General features: G+C 42.6%; 1 protein-coding gene across 5 annotated transcripts in view; it reads left to right on the forward strand.

Annotated features, from left to right (window-relative positions):
- The window catches only part of NCAM2 (neural cell adhesion molecule 2), a 259,192-nt gene that overhangs the window by 117,259 nt on the left and 126,895 nt on the right, over nt 1-15,038 (forward strand). For all 5 annotated transcript variants that reach the window (XM_056825986.1, XM_056825982.1, XM_056825983.1 and 2 more), the window contains 2 exons: nt 2,743-2,903; nt 8,702-8,847. In XM_056825986.1, the coding sequence (XP_056681964.1) occupies nt 2,743-2,903; nt 8,702-8,847 (307 nt within the window). The remainder of the gene's footprint in view (nt 1-2,742; nt 2,904-8,701; nt 8,848-15,038) is intronic.

A 15,038-nucleotide genomic window follows, 5' to 3' on the forward strand; every position in this document is an offset into this window, starting at 1 on the left:
ATCTTTAACTTCTTGGGATATATGCTTAGTAGCAGTATTATTAGGTCATATAGTTTAGTGATCTTTAGGCTATAGATCCAAATTGCTTTCCAGAATATTAGGATTAATTCACAGCTCCACCAAGTGTGTTCCATTAGTGTGTGTTTCTCTTCCCCAAAAAATTTCCAAAAATTTCCATTTTCTTCCTTTGTCATCTTTGGTGGATCTCCAAGAGTTGTTTTCATTTATATTTTCTCATCATAAGAGATTCTGAGAATTTAAAAAATGTATTTGATCTATTTTATGTCTTCTTTTAAAAATTGCCTATTCATACAATTTGACTATTTTTCTAAGGAGGTTCTTGTCCCTGCATATTTATCTCATATATTAGACCTTTCCAAGACAAAAATGACAGGAACACAACAAGAGTTCCTTCTCCCACCTCACACACAGGAAAAGGGAAGCCAGAGCCTCCATTCCAATCTGCTCTAATTCTTCTCAAATCTATGCCTTCCTCCTCAAGGTTTTGGAGTCCTTCCCTCCCTTACACTTAGACATGACTATTCACACCTTCGGTATCCCTTTAGTCCTTGTTCCATGACCAGAGAATTTCCAGCCGTGGCCCTTCTTGTAGAATGGAAGTTGACTTCCGTGATTGACTATCTTTCCTGCCCCCATAACCTGACTCAGTGGATTTTCCCTTTCCTCACTGCTGTTCCCTCCAGAGCCAGAGGTGTTGCCTTCTGTGTTACAGCCAAACCTCTGGGTGTGTTTTATGTCCCTCAAATAGAAAGTGAACTCCTTGAAACTTTTGCTTTCTTATTTGTCTTCCTCGTGCTTCTGGATTGACACTATGGGAGAGATACTTACTGAAATATTTTATTCATTCATTCAGTCATTCCCTCATTCATTCCACCTTCTCATTCTTACATACGGATTTTTCCTCTGCAAACTTTTCAATTTTATGTACTCAGAGCCATCCCTTATTTAGTGAAGAACTCTCACCTCTTCCATGGTTGTAAAGAGAACGAAAATTTCCATTTGCCTTTCATTTGTGACTTTTCTTTTTAGACTCTGTAGCTATTTGTAGAATGTGGCACACAATGTGAGATGTGGGTCTAAACCTCATCTCTGCCAAAAATGCTTCACAGTTGGTTCAGTGGGCTTTTATAGGAAGTACTTCCTCCAGTAACTAGTATCTTTGGTTTTATTGAGCACTGACCAACACTGTTTGATTACTTCCCGGTCCTGTTCAACCAAGTATGTTCCATAGATCAAGTTTTCTATTTTTTAGACCATTAAAAATAGTTTGGGTCATTATAATTTTGCAGGAGTCGTGGAGATTTGACATTATTAAGGCTCCCTTACTTCCTGTTTTCTTCCATTGTTTCTCTTGAATTTTGTGACCTTTGCTTCGTTCAGATGAATTTTGTTATTTCATCTTGTTTTTAATATTTTAAAATTTTTGAGTTCCCAATTCTCTCCCCTTCTAAAGCAATTCCCCCACCCATTGAGAAGGCAAGCAATATGATACCCATTATACATACAGGTGAAGTCACATACATCTTATTTCCATATTAGTCATGTTACAAAAAAAAAGAAAGAAAAATAGAGAAAATTAAAACTATAATGCTTCAGTCTGCTCTCAGAGTTCATCATCTAGAGGTAATTCTTATCGAAAGTCATTTGGAATAATAGTGGATTATTGTCTTGATCTGAGTAATTTTAAGCTTATCGTTCTTATAATATTGCTGTTACTATGTACAATGTTATCCTGGTTCTGCTCACTTCAGTTTTCAGAGTTCTTTACAGCTATTAGTTGATTATTATTCAAAAGAGCTAGCTATTTTACTCTTTTGTTTTTTTTTACCTAACACTTACATTCCATCTCAGAATCAATGCTGTGTGTTGTTTCTAAGGTGGAAGAGCAGTAAGAGCTAGGCAATGGGGGTTAAGTGACTTGCCCAGGGTCACACAGCTGGGAAGTGTCTGAGGCCAGACTTAAACTTTTTTCCACCAGCTGTTTTATTTACTCTTTTAAACTGAGAGAACATCATCTACTTTACCAGAGGTCCAAATAACTGGAAAACTCCATCCTTACTGTGTCATTCCTCTGCCAAGCTTATAACATATTGCCTCCTATATTTATCTGAGGGTACAGAGTATCTCACTTTTATATTTATATTCCTATTCCTAGCGTTTGGCTTATTGGGTCCATTGTGTAATGTCTTCCTTTTGTCAAACTAAAACAAAAATGGAGACAAAGTCCTTCTTTACCTTTGCCTCTCTCTCTCTCTCTCTCTCCTCTCTCTCTCTCTCCTTCTCTCCCTCTCTGTCTCTCCTTCTCTCTCTCTCTCTCTCTCTCTCTCTCTCTCTCTCTCTCTCTCTCTCTCTCTCTCTCTCTCTCACCCTCTCTCTGCCTCTCTCTTTCCCTCTCTCCCCCCTCTCTCTGTCTCTGACTTTCTGTCTCTGTCTCTCTCTCCCTCTCTTCCTCTTTCTCTCCCTCTCTCCCTTTCTCTCCCTCTCTCCCTTTCTCTCCCCCTCTCCCTCTCTCTCTCTCTCCCTCTGTCTCTCTTGCCCTCTCTCTGTCCCTCTCTGTCTCTCTCTCCTTCTCTGTCTCTCCTTCTCTCCCTCTCCCCCCTCTCTCTCTTTCTCTCCTTGTCTCCCTTTCTCCTCCCCTCTCTGTTTTTCTCCCTCTCCCTCTCCCTCTCCCTCTCTCTCCCTTTCTCTCTCCCTCTATGTCTCTCTCTCCCTCTCTCTCAGGAATGGCAAGCTTATTGAAGACAATGAAAAATACACATTGAAAAGAAACAATACTGAACTAACTGTCAGGAACATCATAAATAGTGATGGGGGTTCTTATGTCTGTAGAGCCACAAATATGGCAGGAAAAGATGAAAAGCAGTCATTCCTACAAGTCTTTGGTAAGTATAAGCTGATTGCTTTATTACCCTCCCTCCATTTAGATAGCAATGAATTAAAACATTGGCTTAAAAATGTGTTCCCAAAACTCTGTGTATGGGATGAGCTCTATTGCCACTTGTTGACATGGGTATCAGTCAGGAAAAGGCTGCCGTGTGTCAGCACTGATCCTTGATTTATCCCTCCGAGATCCTCTTCCTGCAAGTGAAAATCATCCTTGGTAGGGAGAAGAGCTGTCGAGGTGGCTAGTTGTCGGGATGTGGCCGGCTTAGTGGAGCGCCCCGTGGCAGTGTTGGGGAGGTTCTTGAAATCCGCTGTGCTGAAGGGCGCTCCCTCTTCGCGTGGGAGTATCATCGCTCTCTTCGCCATGCACTAAAGTTCATGTACGCGGCTTTAGAGTTGTGGCTTGCCCGCCTGCTTTGTCGAACATTGCTTCAACACTACGCAGAGGAGCAGAAGTTCAGCTGGCATGAAGTGGGCGTTTCCTTGGATTGGTTTCCTGAAACGTTTTTTTTCGAACATCCCTTAATATACGTTTTGACCTCTTGTCTTCTGTGTTAGAGTCAATGCTGCGCATCTGCTCTAAAGCAGAAGAGCAGGAAGGGCTGGGCAGCTGGGATTAAGAGGCTCGCCTGGGCTCACACAGCTAGGAAGTGCCTGAAGTCAAATTTGAACCCGGGTCCTCTGGACTCCCACCTGGTGCCCCAACTACTGTGCTACCCAGCTCCCCCTTTAATAGGTTTTACAAATGACTTTTTGGTAATTGTGTTTGAAATGATGTCGTGTTCCTCCAGAGGAGGGGAAACATCCCCAAGCAACTGTTTGCCATTCAAAACCGTTAGGAAAGCTGCCTCGGCCATTTCTGTGCCCTGCTGAAATCAGAGGTTCTAATTTTTGGAGCGTTCAATATGGCAAATTGATGTATTCTCAGATATTCCTAAGATATAAGATGCCGGCTACTCAGACAGTGTTAAACGAAGGATGGCGCAGTGGCTTTGGCTTCCTTCGACCCCTTCTCCTTCACGTGAGCAGCCACGTAATCCCCCTCTATCATAAATGCCTTTGGGGTTCTCCTAACTAGACCACAGTGTAGCCAGCACATAATTACTATTTTTATCTCTAAAGAGATAAAGGGGGAATGTTATCCCTCCAGTGACGTGTCGAGGAACTCTGCCTCCTCCTAGACATCCTCTTTCATGGAACATTCAACTCATTTGTGTTTATCATGAAGAAAGGTCGGTGATGCTGATACCACTAAAGTCCATTATCCCTGTAAAGCAAAGTAAGAAGAAAAAATTATTTTTCAAGACCTTTGCATGTGAAATGAACTTTGCAAAAGAAGCATTTCACCATATGAGTGTTTAAATGATGGAGCCGGCCCTGCTACTAAGAAGTGAATTATTCTAATCATGGCAAGTATTTACAAAAGGAGATCTTAAATTTTATTTCAACAGAGCATCGACCTCCTTTTGTATCTACCTTTCTAATTCAGCCAATAGGAATAAAATCAAGACAATGATTTACATTATTTTTCCTCTTTTTCCCCCAGTCAATTCGTTTTTAGAGATACTAAAAAGTAGCCAAATGGCTGATTGGAATTTTATAGCTGATTGAAATTGAAATTGCTGAACTCTGAGCAGTAGTTTGGCAGTGGGAGAAATGAACTACAAGCTAAATGAACAGGGAGAATTGGACTGCTTCTGTCTAAGTCTTCGGTCAGCATGATAAGACTGTGAATGTAGTCATCTATCAATTTTATTATTGATCGTATAACTGACGCCCCTATTTATAATGCTTTAAGGATTGGAAAGCACTTTAGAAAAGGGAAAATTCCAAAAGCATAGATGGCCTCCCCATCATTTCTAATTGTCTTTGCAAGGCAGTTTTATACTTTTCTTTGAATATGGGCATTTTTCTGTTTATTAAGGTATCATTTAAGAGTCTTGTTGGAGGCATGAATTTTTGATTTTCAGAGCTAGGAAACTTCTAACTCTAATATACCAAAAATATAGCCAGATTTTCAATTTCACTTACCAAAGCATGAATGGCCTACGAATAATCTTGTTTTGAAGCCTAAGCCAATCTAAGACGTTATGTAAGTGCAAATCATGATCAGTGTGCTGTAATACTATGACAGGAGCAAATTTAGTCCAAAACAATGGTGTCGAACTCAACTAGAAATAGGGTACAGACATAAGGATCCCTGGAGCAACTTACTCACTGATTTTAAAAATGTAATAATAGAAAAGGAACATCATCTTTATTGTATTTTTATTTATTTTGTTAAGTATTTCCCAATTATACTGCTAAGGAGTATTGTAGGTCCTATGTTTGACACTGGTTTAAAAAAAAGCCTGTATCCTACATTGATCTGCTGTCCCTCCCCTACGGTCTCTGATTGCCATGAAGCACTTCGGAAGCATCAAGAACGAGGGAGATAGTGGTAAAATAAGACGTTTTGTTCAGTACAGACTCATGACCAGAAATAGCTGGGGAAGCGAGGCCACCTACATGAGTCAGGCAGTCCTCAGGGGAAGAGTGGCTCCAGAAATGTGGCCATAGAGGGGAAATCACGTAGGGACAAAAGTAGAATCAAGGTTAGTCCATTCTTTCTCTTAGCTCTAGTCAAAGGGGAAGTCAGCCCACTTCTGGAATAAGTTTTGATGTAAGGTGTCCTAGACCTCAAGTCTTGGTTTGGATGGTATGAAAACTTAAAGTGATGGGAAATATTCTGATAGTAAAGGGACTCGGCTATTAGGACCACCACCAAGTGGATGAGAAAAGGACAGATTGTAGGGGGCAATTTAAATAACTGTGTCATTTAGAATGACTCTTTAATGGTTGGAAGAGAAAGAGAGAAAAGTGTGTGTAAATCAGGGAACAACTAAAGAGTAATAAGTAAAATTTAATGTGGAAAAATACTTTGGGTATAACAGAACTTACTTATTTATTTAAATGGACCAGGGATTTATAAGCTCTTGACTAGGGCTGAGAGAATGTAGACCCCCCCTTTTTTATGCCTCAACAAAAGGAATAAACTACCATAGGTTTTCTGCTTTGTGTTCTGTTACAGACCCATTAGAATGGCGCCATGCCTTATGACTGCACCCAGCCTGACAAAATTAAAAATTGAGGTGGCATTATAAATAAAATTGGGATTTGTACCTGAAACTTGATATGTTATGGTTTAAAGGCTTTTATCACTGCTAAAAGCATCTTCATGGATTTTTAGAGATTTACAGCTAGGATTAAGATTAAGAACAAACGGTATAAACCTCTCTCCATTTATTGGAGAGGATAAATACGTTGTTCTATCTAAAGAGGTGATTTGATCTACTAGAGAATAAACAGAACTGAAGCTAGTTTTAAATAACTGTTTTAAGTAAATTTGTAACTAAATCACCAGAGTTGTCATAGACTATGCAATTCAAAAAGTAAAATTTAAGCATTTAGGCTTGAAGTTTAAGGTTTAGTGTTTTAAAAGAGAGGTTTTTGGAAGAATTCTAATCTCCTGAAATAAAGATATAAGAATATATATTTAGGGGGTATCTGGGTAGCTCCGTACATTGAGATCTACACCTAGAGGCAGGAGGACCTGGGTTCAAATATGGCCTCAGACACTTCCCAGCTGTGTGACCCTGGGCAAGTCCCTTAACCCCCATGGCCTAGCTGTTACTGCTGTTCTGCCTTAGAACAAGTACACAGGGTTGGTTCTAAGACAGAAGGTGAGGGTTTAAAAAAAAAAAACTATATATTTAGTTTTGTGATATAAAAACTATAGTTATAACGTCGCAGCCTGACATTCCTGGCTTCCAAAGCAGGGGGATGGGAATAGAAAGCTAATTGAAATTTCACTGGATCTCTCTGCTAGAGTTAAAAGCCTGGGCAACAGGGGAGAAACAGGGCCTGGAACAGTGTGGGGACCAAAGATGGCATACAGAGTACTCTCTATGGGCACTAGGCCACTCTCCCCCCACCCCCAACCCCCTAGAGTTTGTCAATAGAAAGGCACAGGGACTTGGGCTGAGCTGCCCCCCTCCCCCCTCCACCACTCCTGATGACATTTTTTCACATCCCCTACCCCGCTGCTGAGTAGCCCAATGGGAGCGCACAGCAAGGAAGCTGGTGGCTCACAGGTAGCAGAGCTGGAGGGGAGCAGAGTGCTTGGGTCACTCCCCTCCCCCTCTCTAAACTCAGCAACAGCACTTCCTTCTTCCCCCTGTGGGGTAAGGTGGGGAGCCCTAGCCCTTGGGAGGGGGCACATGACCCCCATCTCTAAAAGGCTTGTTGTGAGGCCTGGATTATGAATACAAAAGGAATCGATTGGGCTCTTTGGGTGATTTAAAAGGAAATAGAGAAAAGGAGATAGGCCAGCACCTGAATATGGGCCCATTGAGAGCTGTGGGCTCTCAGTCTGGAGGGGCTGCTAGAGATTTGTGAGCTTTTAAATGGCACTGTTAGCCATTATAGAAATCCAGATTTGACTTGTTTGAAATCTGTCCTGAAACGATATTATATGTATATATAGATAGATCATGTGATCCAAGGGTGTGCTTCTATCGGGATAATTACGGTAAACCAGAACTTCATGCAAATTTCATTTGCCATTTGGCATAAAACAACATGGGAGAATCAGGAAAACCTGACTCAAAATCCAGGCTCAGAAATGAATCAGCTGCGAGACCTCCCCTCTGTGTGCTTCCCTTTACTACCCTGTCAAGGAAATAAAACTCATCCTTGGAGGATGCTGGCAGAACCAAGTAATAAGTAGCTGTGAAGTATTCGGTAAGTCGTCGTATTTGAGAGAGCGTTAAAAGATTCTCTTGTTAGCCCTCGCGGGGCTCCTCTCACTCCTTTAAAAAGATAACTTTTATTTAATTAGCTTAGTCCATAAAAATAATACTTCAGTATATGCAAATGACACTGCAAAAGGAATTGATTGGCTATTACTAAGTCTTAGTGACTTATAGAATGATTAAATATCACAATATATATGTTTTCTTTTTCCCAGTAATATCAGCCATATCTGAATGTCCAATATTCAGTTCCCTGTAAAAACATGATTTACTACATCTAAAGCATTAAACATTGTTTTCTTCTCACCACTCAGTTAAAGAGCATTTGAGGAATTTAGAAATGAAATAAATCCTTATTAAGATCAAGACGATATTGCATCAGATTTTGGGGTTTGCGTCACTTAAGAAAACATCAAAACATACTTCGTTCTAGACAGCAACAACACACTGCCAACTTGTTTTTGAGGAAGTGTAAACCTGTAGTCAGTGCCATCGTTAGTGTTATCTGAGATGGGTGACAATAATTTCCTCTTATGGGAAATCATTGAAAAGCTTTAAAATGTATTTGATAGCTCTGTGTCAGGGGCATCTTTATTATCTATCATTTCGCCTTTAGAAGAGAAAATATCAAGGGAAGAAAAAGGAAAATCGCTGAAAAGTAGGCTTCATAGGGTTAGATTGTACTCGTTTTAAATTACCAAGCCCTTTGATGAATCTCAAAATAAATATTGGCACCATTTTGGAAGCAAGTGTTAAATATGGCCCATGTATAATTGTATTTAAGTCAACCATAATGTCTTATAAATATGATGGCATCGGATTATCTTCAAAAAATAATTTAATGTATGAGTATTTTGTTTATTTTTCCATACTAGATAACTAAATAATTCAACCATCATAAGGGTAATTTTATGAATCCTATTGAGTGTGTCCTAAGAGTTAGGAATGTTACTTTAAATGCCAGGATAAGCTGACTCAAGTACACATACATTTTATTTTTACAGTACAGCCTCACATAATACAACTTAAAAATGAAACAACCTTTGAGAACGGTCAGATAACCCTTATATGTGAGGCAGAAGGAGAACCCATTCCTGAAATCACGTGGAAAAGAGCTCTGGACGGGACAACGTTTTCGGAAGGAGGCAAGGTATCAATCTTCCTGATTATTTTGTTAAATAATCATCAGCTTTAATATTTACATGCTTCATCCAATTCTTGCTATGACTACCAAAACTAAAGCCATCAACCCCAAATAAAATCAATTAACCTAAAGATTATTTTAGAGAAATACCAACAGGAAATATGTGCCTCAACGCTCTTGCTCATTCATCAATTATATCATAAATATTGTCTATTCCTAGGTATGTAGCAATGGCATAGGATGATGTTATTTATCATTGTAAGGCCTTGTGTGCACCTGCAATTGCTTCTGTTGACGTCTCAGTGCAGAACTCCTCGTCATACGTGAATAGGGCAGTAACGTATTCCAGTTCTCCCCCCCAGTGGTGCCTTCCCAAGCCTCTCCGTGTCTGTCCATGCTCGGCGACCCCGGTGTCAGTTCAGTAAACTCGTCATGTTGGCAGGGATGAAGGAGCTGGAGGTTGTCTATCCAGCCATCCATCCCTAGACAAGAGGCGTTCTTCATCCCCTTGGCTTTTCCCTGGTGGCTAAAAGGATATACCGAGTCTTTGTCCTCTAGGCAGTAGGATGGAGTGGATGGAGTGCCAGACCGGGAGTGAGGCAGGCTCCTGAGTTGAGATCTAGACTCAGACATCCCTGTTTGCCTCCGTTCTCCTCCGTAAAATGAGCTGGAGAAGGACGTGGCCAAGCACTCCTGCACCTCCGGAAAAAACAAACGACTGAAAAGCAAGTGAGCAACAAGAACGTTGCGTGGGGATTTTTTAGGGGTTCCGAGACTTGCATCAGAATAATGCCGCCCTATAGCAGGGAGCATCCAGAGCGCCTCACCGTCTGTGGGAAATCCTGCTTAACCTGGACCTTGCCCTGGATCTCCGCCGGGACTATTGGGGACATTTTCCAGCATACATATTTCACTCTTCTTTATATCTCTTTTACTATGCGTACGTGTTTATTTAAAATTCAAAGACCTCGAGAGAAATCGGGGTCATGAAGAGGAGAGTTTTGAGTCCACATAAAGAGAACCGAACGTTAAACCTCTTTAGTAAGATACGGACATTAGATCCACATATACAGTGACTTGGAAAAACCTTTAAAATATTAAATTCTTTAGAAAAAAAGCAGACCTCAATTTAGCATCCTCGCTGCTATTCGGTGCCTTGATTATGGCCCCAAATATCATGCACGTGCCCAGGCAGCTGCCATCACTGACTGCATCTGAGGCCTTAGAGACACCTCGTGAATATTGCACCCCTTGGGAAGCCAGAAGCAGCTTCGTGGTGAGGCTACTCAGAGGGCGAAGAAAGAGGATTCATTTCCCTCCTATTTTCCAGGAATCCTATCATTTTGGTATGTTTACAGTGAAAAGACACCAATATTCACCTCGTTCAGGTTTTCTCTTATGACCAAATGAGGCACTTGCAAGTTGTTGAACACTTAGTGAAAGGAAAGAAAGTAAAAAAGTGAAAACGGAAGCCCTTTCTTCTGCCCACTCTGGCCCATCCCTTGTGTGAGGCAGGGACTTCATCTCCACCAATAAGGAGAGAGCTGAAGCTGTGGAAGATGACTCTTCCTGACTTCAGTGCCAGTGCTCTATCCACTGAGCCACCCAGCTTCCCCACATATCCTGTTCGTCTTCCAAAAAAAAGAAGCCAGCTTGGAACCCAGGATGCAAGTGGCAGGCCAAGAGATTAAAGCTAAGCGTCTGACAGTGACGTGAAGAGAGCAAGAGAGAGTAAGGGAGAGAGAGACACGTAGAGAGAGGAAGAGAAGGTACCTTCGGGAGCTGAGCTAGAAAGAGCCCTTAGTGCAGGAGCAACAATTGAAAGGAGGAAGAAACAGCAGGATCCAGCTAGAGCAGAGGGTAAGAGAGACCCAGGAGAGCCAGTAACCCTGTAAGTATCTCAGAGCCAGAAGACTTAGGCTGAAGCTGTAAGTTGTACCAAATTGTGAACCATTTAGAACATTTCAAAAACATGATCTTCTCTCCCCAGCTTCCTTTCTCAGTCATTTTGTCCTACATACTTTCTTCTTGATCCAAATCCAAAATAACGTATCCTTTTACACATCCAACAACACTGCTTTTTTTCCCGCCACCCTTCCAACAAGGGTTGTTCCCATTTGTAGAAACTGGGTCTCTTAAAAAACGGTGACATTCCAAGATTGGCAACCACAGAGCACACTGAAAGAACATTTTAACACTTTGGGTTTTGGGTCCGTACAAAGTTTTCGGTTATTAAAAGGCTACACTGTTTGCCAAGTTCAGTACAGCATCATGGTCTCTTCTATTCAACTTGCTGTTCAAGAAGTTACTGGTGTAGGTCCTGATATTCATGTCATAATTCAAGGTTTTGCCAATTGAACTATATCATAGTCTGAAAAATGTACACTCTTCATCCATTTGGCTTTTCCTGTATTTTGGATCTCTTTCAGCGACCCTCTATGTTTTGGTCTAGACTAATTGACTAAATATGATATGAAGAACTGACAAGTTATACACTTGGGCTAAAAAATAGCAACTCTTGTTATAGGAGAAATAGCTCCTCTCCGAGGTCACGTGATAGGCAATTATTGCCAAAATATATTTACTACAATGTAGAATTGTAGAAGTAAAAGCCCGGAGTTTATGATTATGCTCAAGCATAAGTTCCTGCCTCTGAGAAAACAATATCCCCGAACCATCATTAGTGTTATAAGGAGGCTTCTTCCTCATGGGCAAAATGATGGCAGCGTGGCAAAGAAGTCATTGTGTTACAAAATGCAATCTTGTACCTTCCCCGTAAGTCCTCAAAGGTCAGAAGAAGGTAGAGCCATAGTAGCACACGCCTTCCAGGTCAGAAAAGTTGCACAAGCGTAAACAGTCCCAAGCTCACATGTCTCTTCAGGAAATAAACGTCATCAAATTAACCAGGAGCAAAACTGAGTCAGATGAACTAATTGAGGAACAAGATTTGCACGTGTCCAAGTTGTCAGTGTTGGTTAGGATTCTGTCTCTGGCTTTTTATCTAGGGAATGTTTAAGACCTTACATATATTTTCACATCCCAGGGGACACCTTTCAACCCTTGGAAAAATGGCCGTGACCTTCCCTTAGTATTACTGAGCCCTGAGTCAGCTGTGGTCAGGTAAGGTCAGTATTCATAAAAGACAGGATCTCGGTTAAGTTGTAGGAAGACTAAGAAGAAATCAGGTCACCGCACTCACATATTCGTGTTCATGAGTAACAGTTCCTTTCTGTGCTTCTCTTCCTAGCCTAGCTTGGCTCTCTATTCATGAGCTTTTTGAATTGAAGTCAGCCAAGCATGTGTCTCCTCCACAGCACTGTAGGGAAGAGGACACGCCTCAATGCTTCACTTAGAATATCCAGGCCTGAGGAAAGGCTCTGCCCTCCAGGGTCTTCCCTTTTCTTTGGAGATACAAACAAACACCTTGATTTCATTAGCACAGCGCCCCCTCCATACAGTTGGGGTAGTAGTGCCTGTAGTGCCACCTCACAGAGCTTTTCAGAGGACAAAATGCTAAATAATTCCCAAACTTTAAAGCATTTTATAAATGGCAGCCATTATCATCGGGCTGCTTTCTGAGGGAACTGACTGCTCAGCTGTCTTCTCTTCAGTAGAGCAGGTGACCCCCAGGCTCTCTTCCAGTCACTCTTCTCCATCTGGAACACAGAATGGGTTCTCTTTTGCTCTGGATTCTCTGCGATCTTCCCCTGGTGGTGAGCTCCTTCAGCGCCTCCTTTGACAATATGTAAGTAGCAAAGGCCGTGTACGGCCCCCTAACAGTGAGCATGGCAGAGGCACTTTCTGGAATACAGGCCATGTGTCGGTGGGAGCCGGACAGGCAGTCACAGGACGAGTCTCAGAACTTCAGTGCTGGCTCACCTCCTCTGTGTAGTGAGGGTCTTTGCCGGAGTCCCTCAGCCTCGTACCTGACCTCTATCAGGATCAGCAGCCCAGCCGTCTCCTTCCAGTCACTAAATGGAAAAGCTTCATCCGCTTCACCTTTGGTTCCATTTGGTCAGAGAGCACAAGTCCATCTAGTTATGTGTAGAATGCAAGCGCGGGCACACAGGGAGTCTTAGCGACGTCCACTTTACTGACACATCAAGGGATTCTTTCAGCTCAGTTCACCAGCCTTGACCATTGCCACGAGGGGACGTCTAGAAGGGCAGCCAGTGCTGAGAAGGGTGGCCAGTCAGACTCTTCGGGGGAGCCGGGCCCCCCTGACCGCTGCACACTGTCATGAGTGGGGAGACACTGAAGACAGAGAGAAGGGGCCCTCCAAAGGGTGCCGTGCCAGGAGTGGCTCGTGGGTGGCCGGGGCTTGGGGGTGGAGGCTTAAGGAGGGTGGGGACCAGGGAACGAGGTGGAGACAATCCCTGAGATTTGCAGGGCAGCAGCGATGCCAAACACAAACAAGGGTGCGACCACAATCCCGTCTAGGAGAATCCGGCAGGACGCGTCCCAGCTGCCTTTTCCCCGACAATATGGTCCACGTCTTCTTGTCTTTGTGTTCACTTTGTTAAGAGATTCCTCGTTCCATTGTGATCGGCTCAGGCTTCCTGGAAGAGGCACTTCCAGTGTAGAGCAGATATTGAGCATGGAGGGAAGCCTCCGTCTTCCTCCCAGAAAGCAATGGGGAAATGCTGACCAACAGTGAACGACGGCCTCTGGGTTTTTACCTACAATACAGGCATATACACATATACTCACAGGCAGCCATTATGAATCTTCTCCTAAGTCTGGGCAATCAACAAATCAATAAACCGAGGCCTCATTGTAGGGTTTGCTAAGGCACAAATGCTCGCCCTAAAAAGGAAACTATTCCAGCTTGGCCCGGCACACCTGTGAATTGGCACCCAGAGCGCAGGGTCTCTGGGCTCGGACCTGATTCCTGTTGTGAGGCAGATTGCCAGAGACCTGCCACAGTCAGTCGGTGGATGGCCCAGACCCTGCCCCTAGTTATCCATCCTACAAGTGTTATATTTAAGAGGCTGTTGGGAGAGTTGCGTTCATTGCCTCAATCAGTGATGACAAGTGCAGAACTTCTGGTTCTTGGGAGCTTCAGTCAGTGGTCAGATGTGACGTCGCCATGGATGATGCTTCCCCTGAGGCCGCAGAAGGCAGTCTTATATTGGAATACCCATTGGGTCCACCTGAGCCCCAAGAAGGCAAGCATATTAGCAAGACAATGGCGTTACTAGGACTTTTATCTGAACCCAAATAAAAGGATGACCAGATAATAGTGCTAATGAGGAGGAGGAGGAAGAGGAGGATGGTGACATTCCTGGAAATCCATCCAGCAGACTTACATTTCCTAAACACTGTGTATACTCTCTGGAACTCGTTGGTACTTCTGTAAGACAGAGACTGCTGGTCAAGTAATATGCTCACGCCTAAAGGAAAAGGATTTGGGGAGGCAGTTGCCCAGTGAGGGAGAGGACAGTATGATGACAGGAAAGCATAATGTCAGCCAACGACGTTGCTTAGGATGCTTTAGAAGTTTTCGAGTATAACAATGACAGTTTAGTCTTCATCTCTCTCAAACTGATTTTAGTAGGTCTAAGAGTAGCTCTAGTACCTATCCACATGGTTATCGTGAGAATCTTGTAAGAAAACATGGATGAGCAAGCACCCTTTTGTACCACACAAACGGGAACGACCATTTCCTCTTTTAAAAGTCCGACTCCTTTTACGGGCCATTTCCTTTGAATACTCTATGTAGTATAACTCACACTTGAAATGCTGCCCCAACTCCATCATGGGAAAACATACTATAGAAGAATATAAATTCTCAAACTTCTTTAATTTAAGAGCTGGCAGAAGATGGTTAAATAACGTGCTTCAAAGACATGGAGAATATATGCTCATCTATGCTCAGTCATCCAAAGCTTCAGGAATCCTGACTGCAGTTGGAGGAGGTCATCAATTCAATAATGGGTGCCTCAGATCAGCTGGTAGTGATGCTGGGTAACGGTTGAAGTAAACATTGAAGTGCCTGCCATATGCATGTACCAGTAGACGTTGGGAATGCAAATATGAAGAATGAAATGATGCTGCTCTGAAGGTGCCTAACATTCCATCACTTCAGGGCAAGAACTGGTTTCTTCCACTTTCTTAGTATCTCCAGCGCCTGGCACATAACAGGCACATATGAAATGTTTACTGACTGACTACCGGAGGAGGCAATAAGTATAATA

This window comes from Monodelphis domestica, chromosome 4 (genome assembly GCF_027887165.1).
Source record: "Monodelphis domestica isolate mMonDom1 chromosome 4, mMonDom1.pri, whole genome shotgun sequence".
NCBI classification, from domain to species: domain Eukaryota; kingdom Metazoa; phylum Chordata; class Mammalia; order Didelphimorphia; family Didelphidae; genus Monodelphis; species Monodelphis domestica.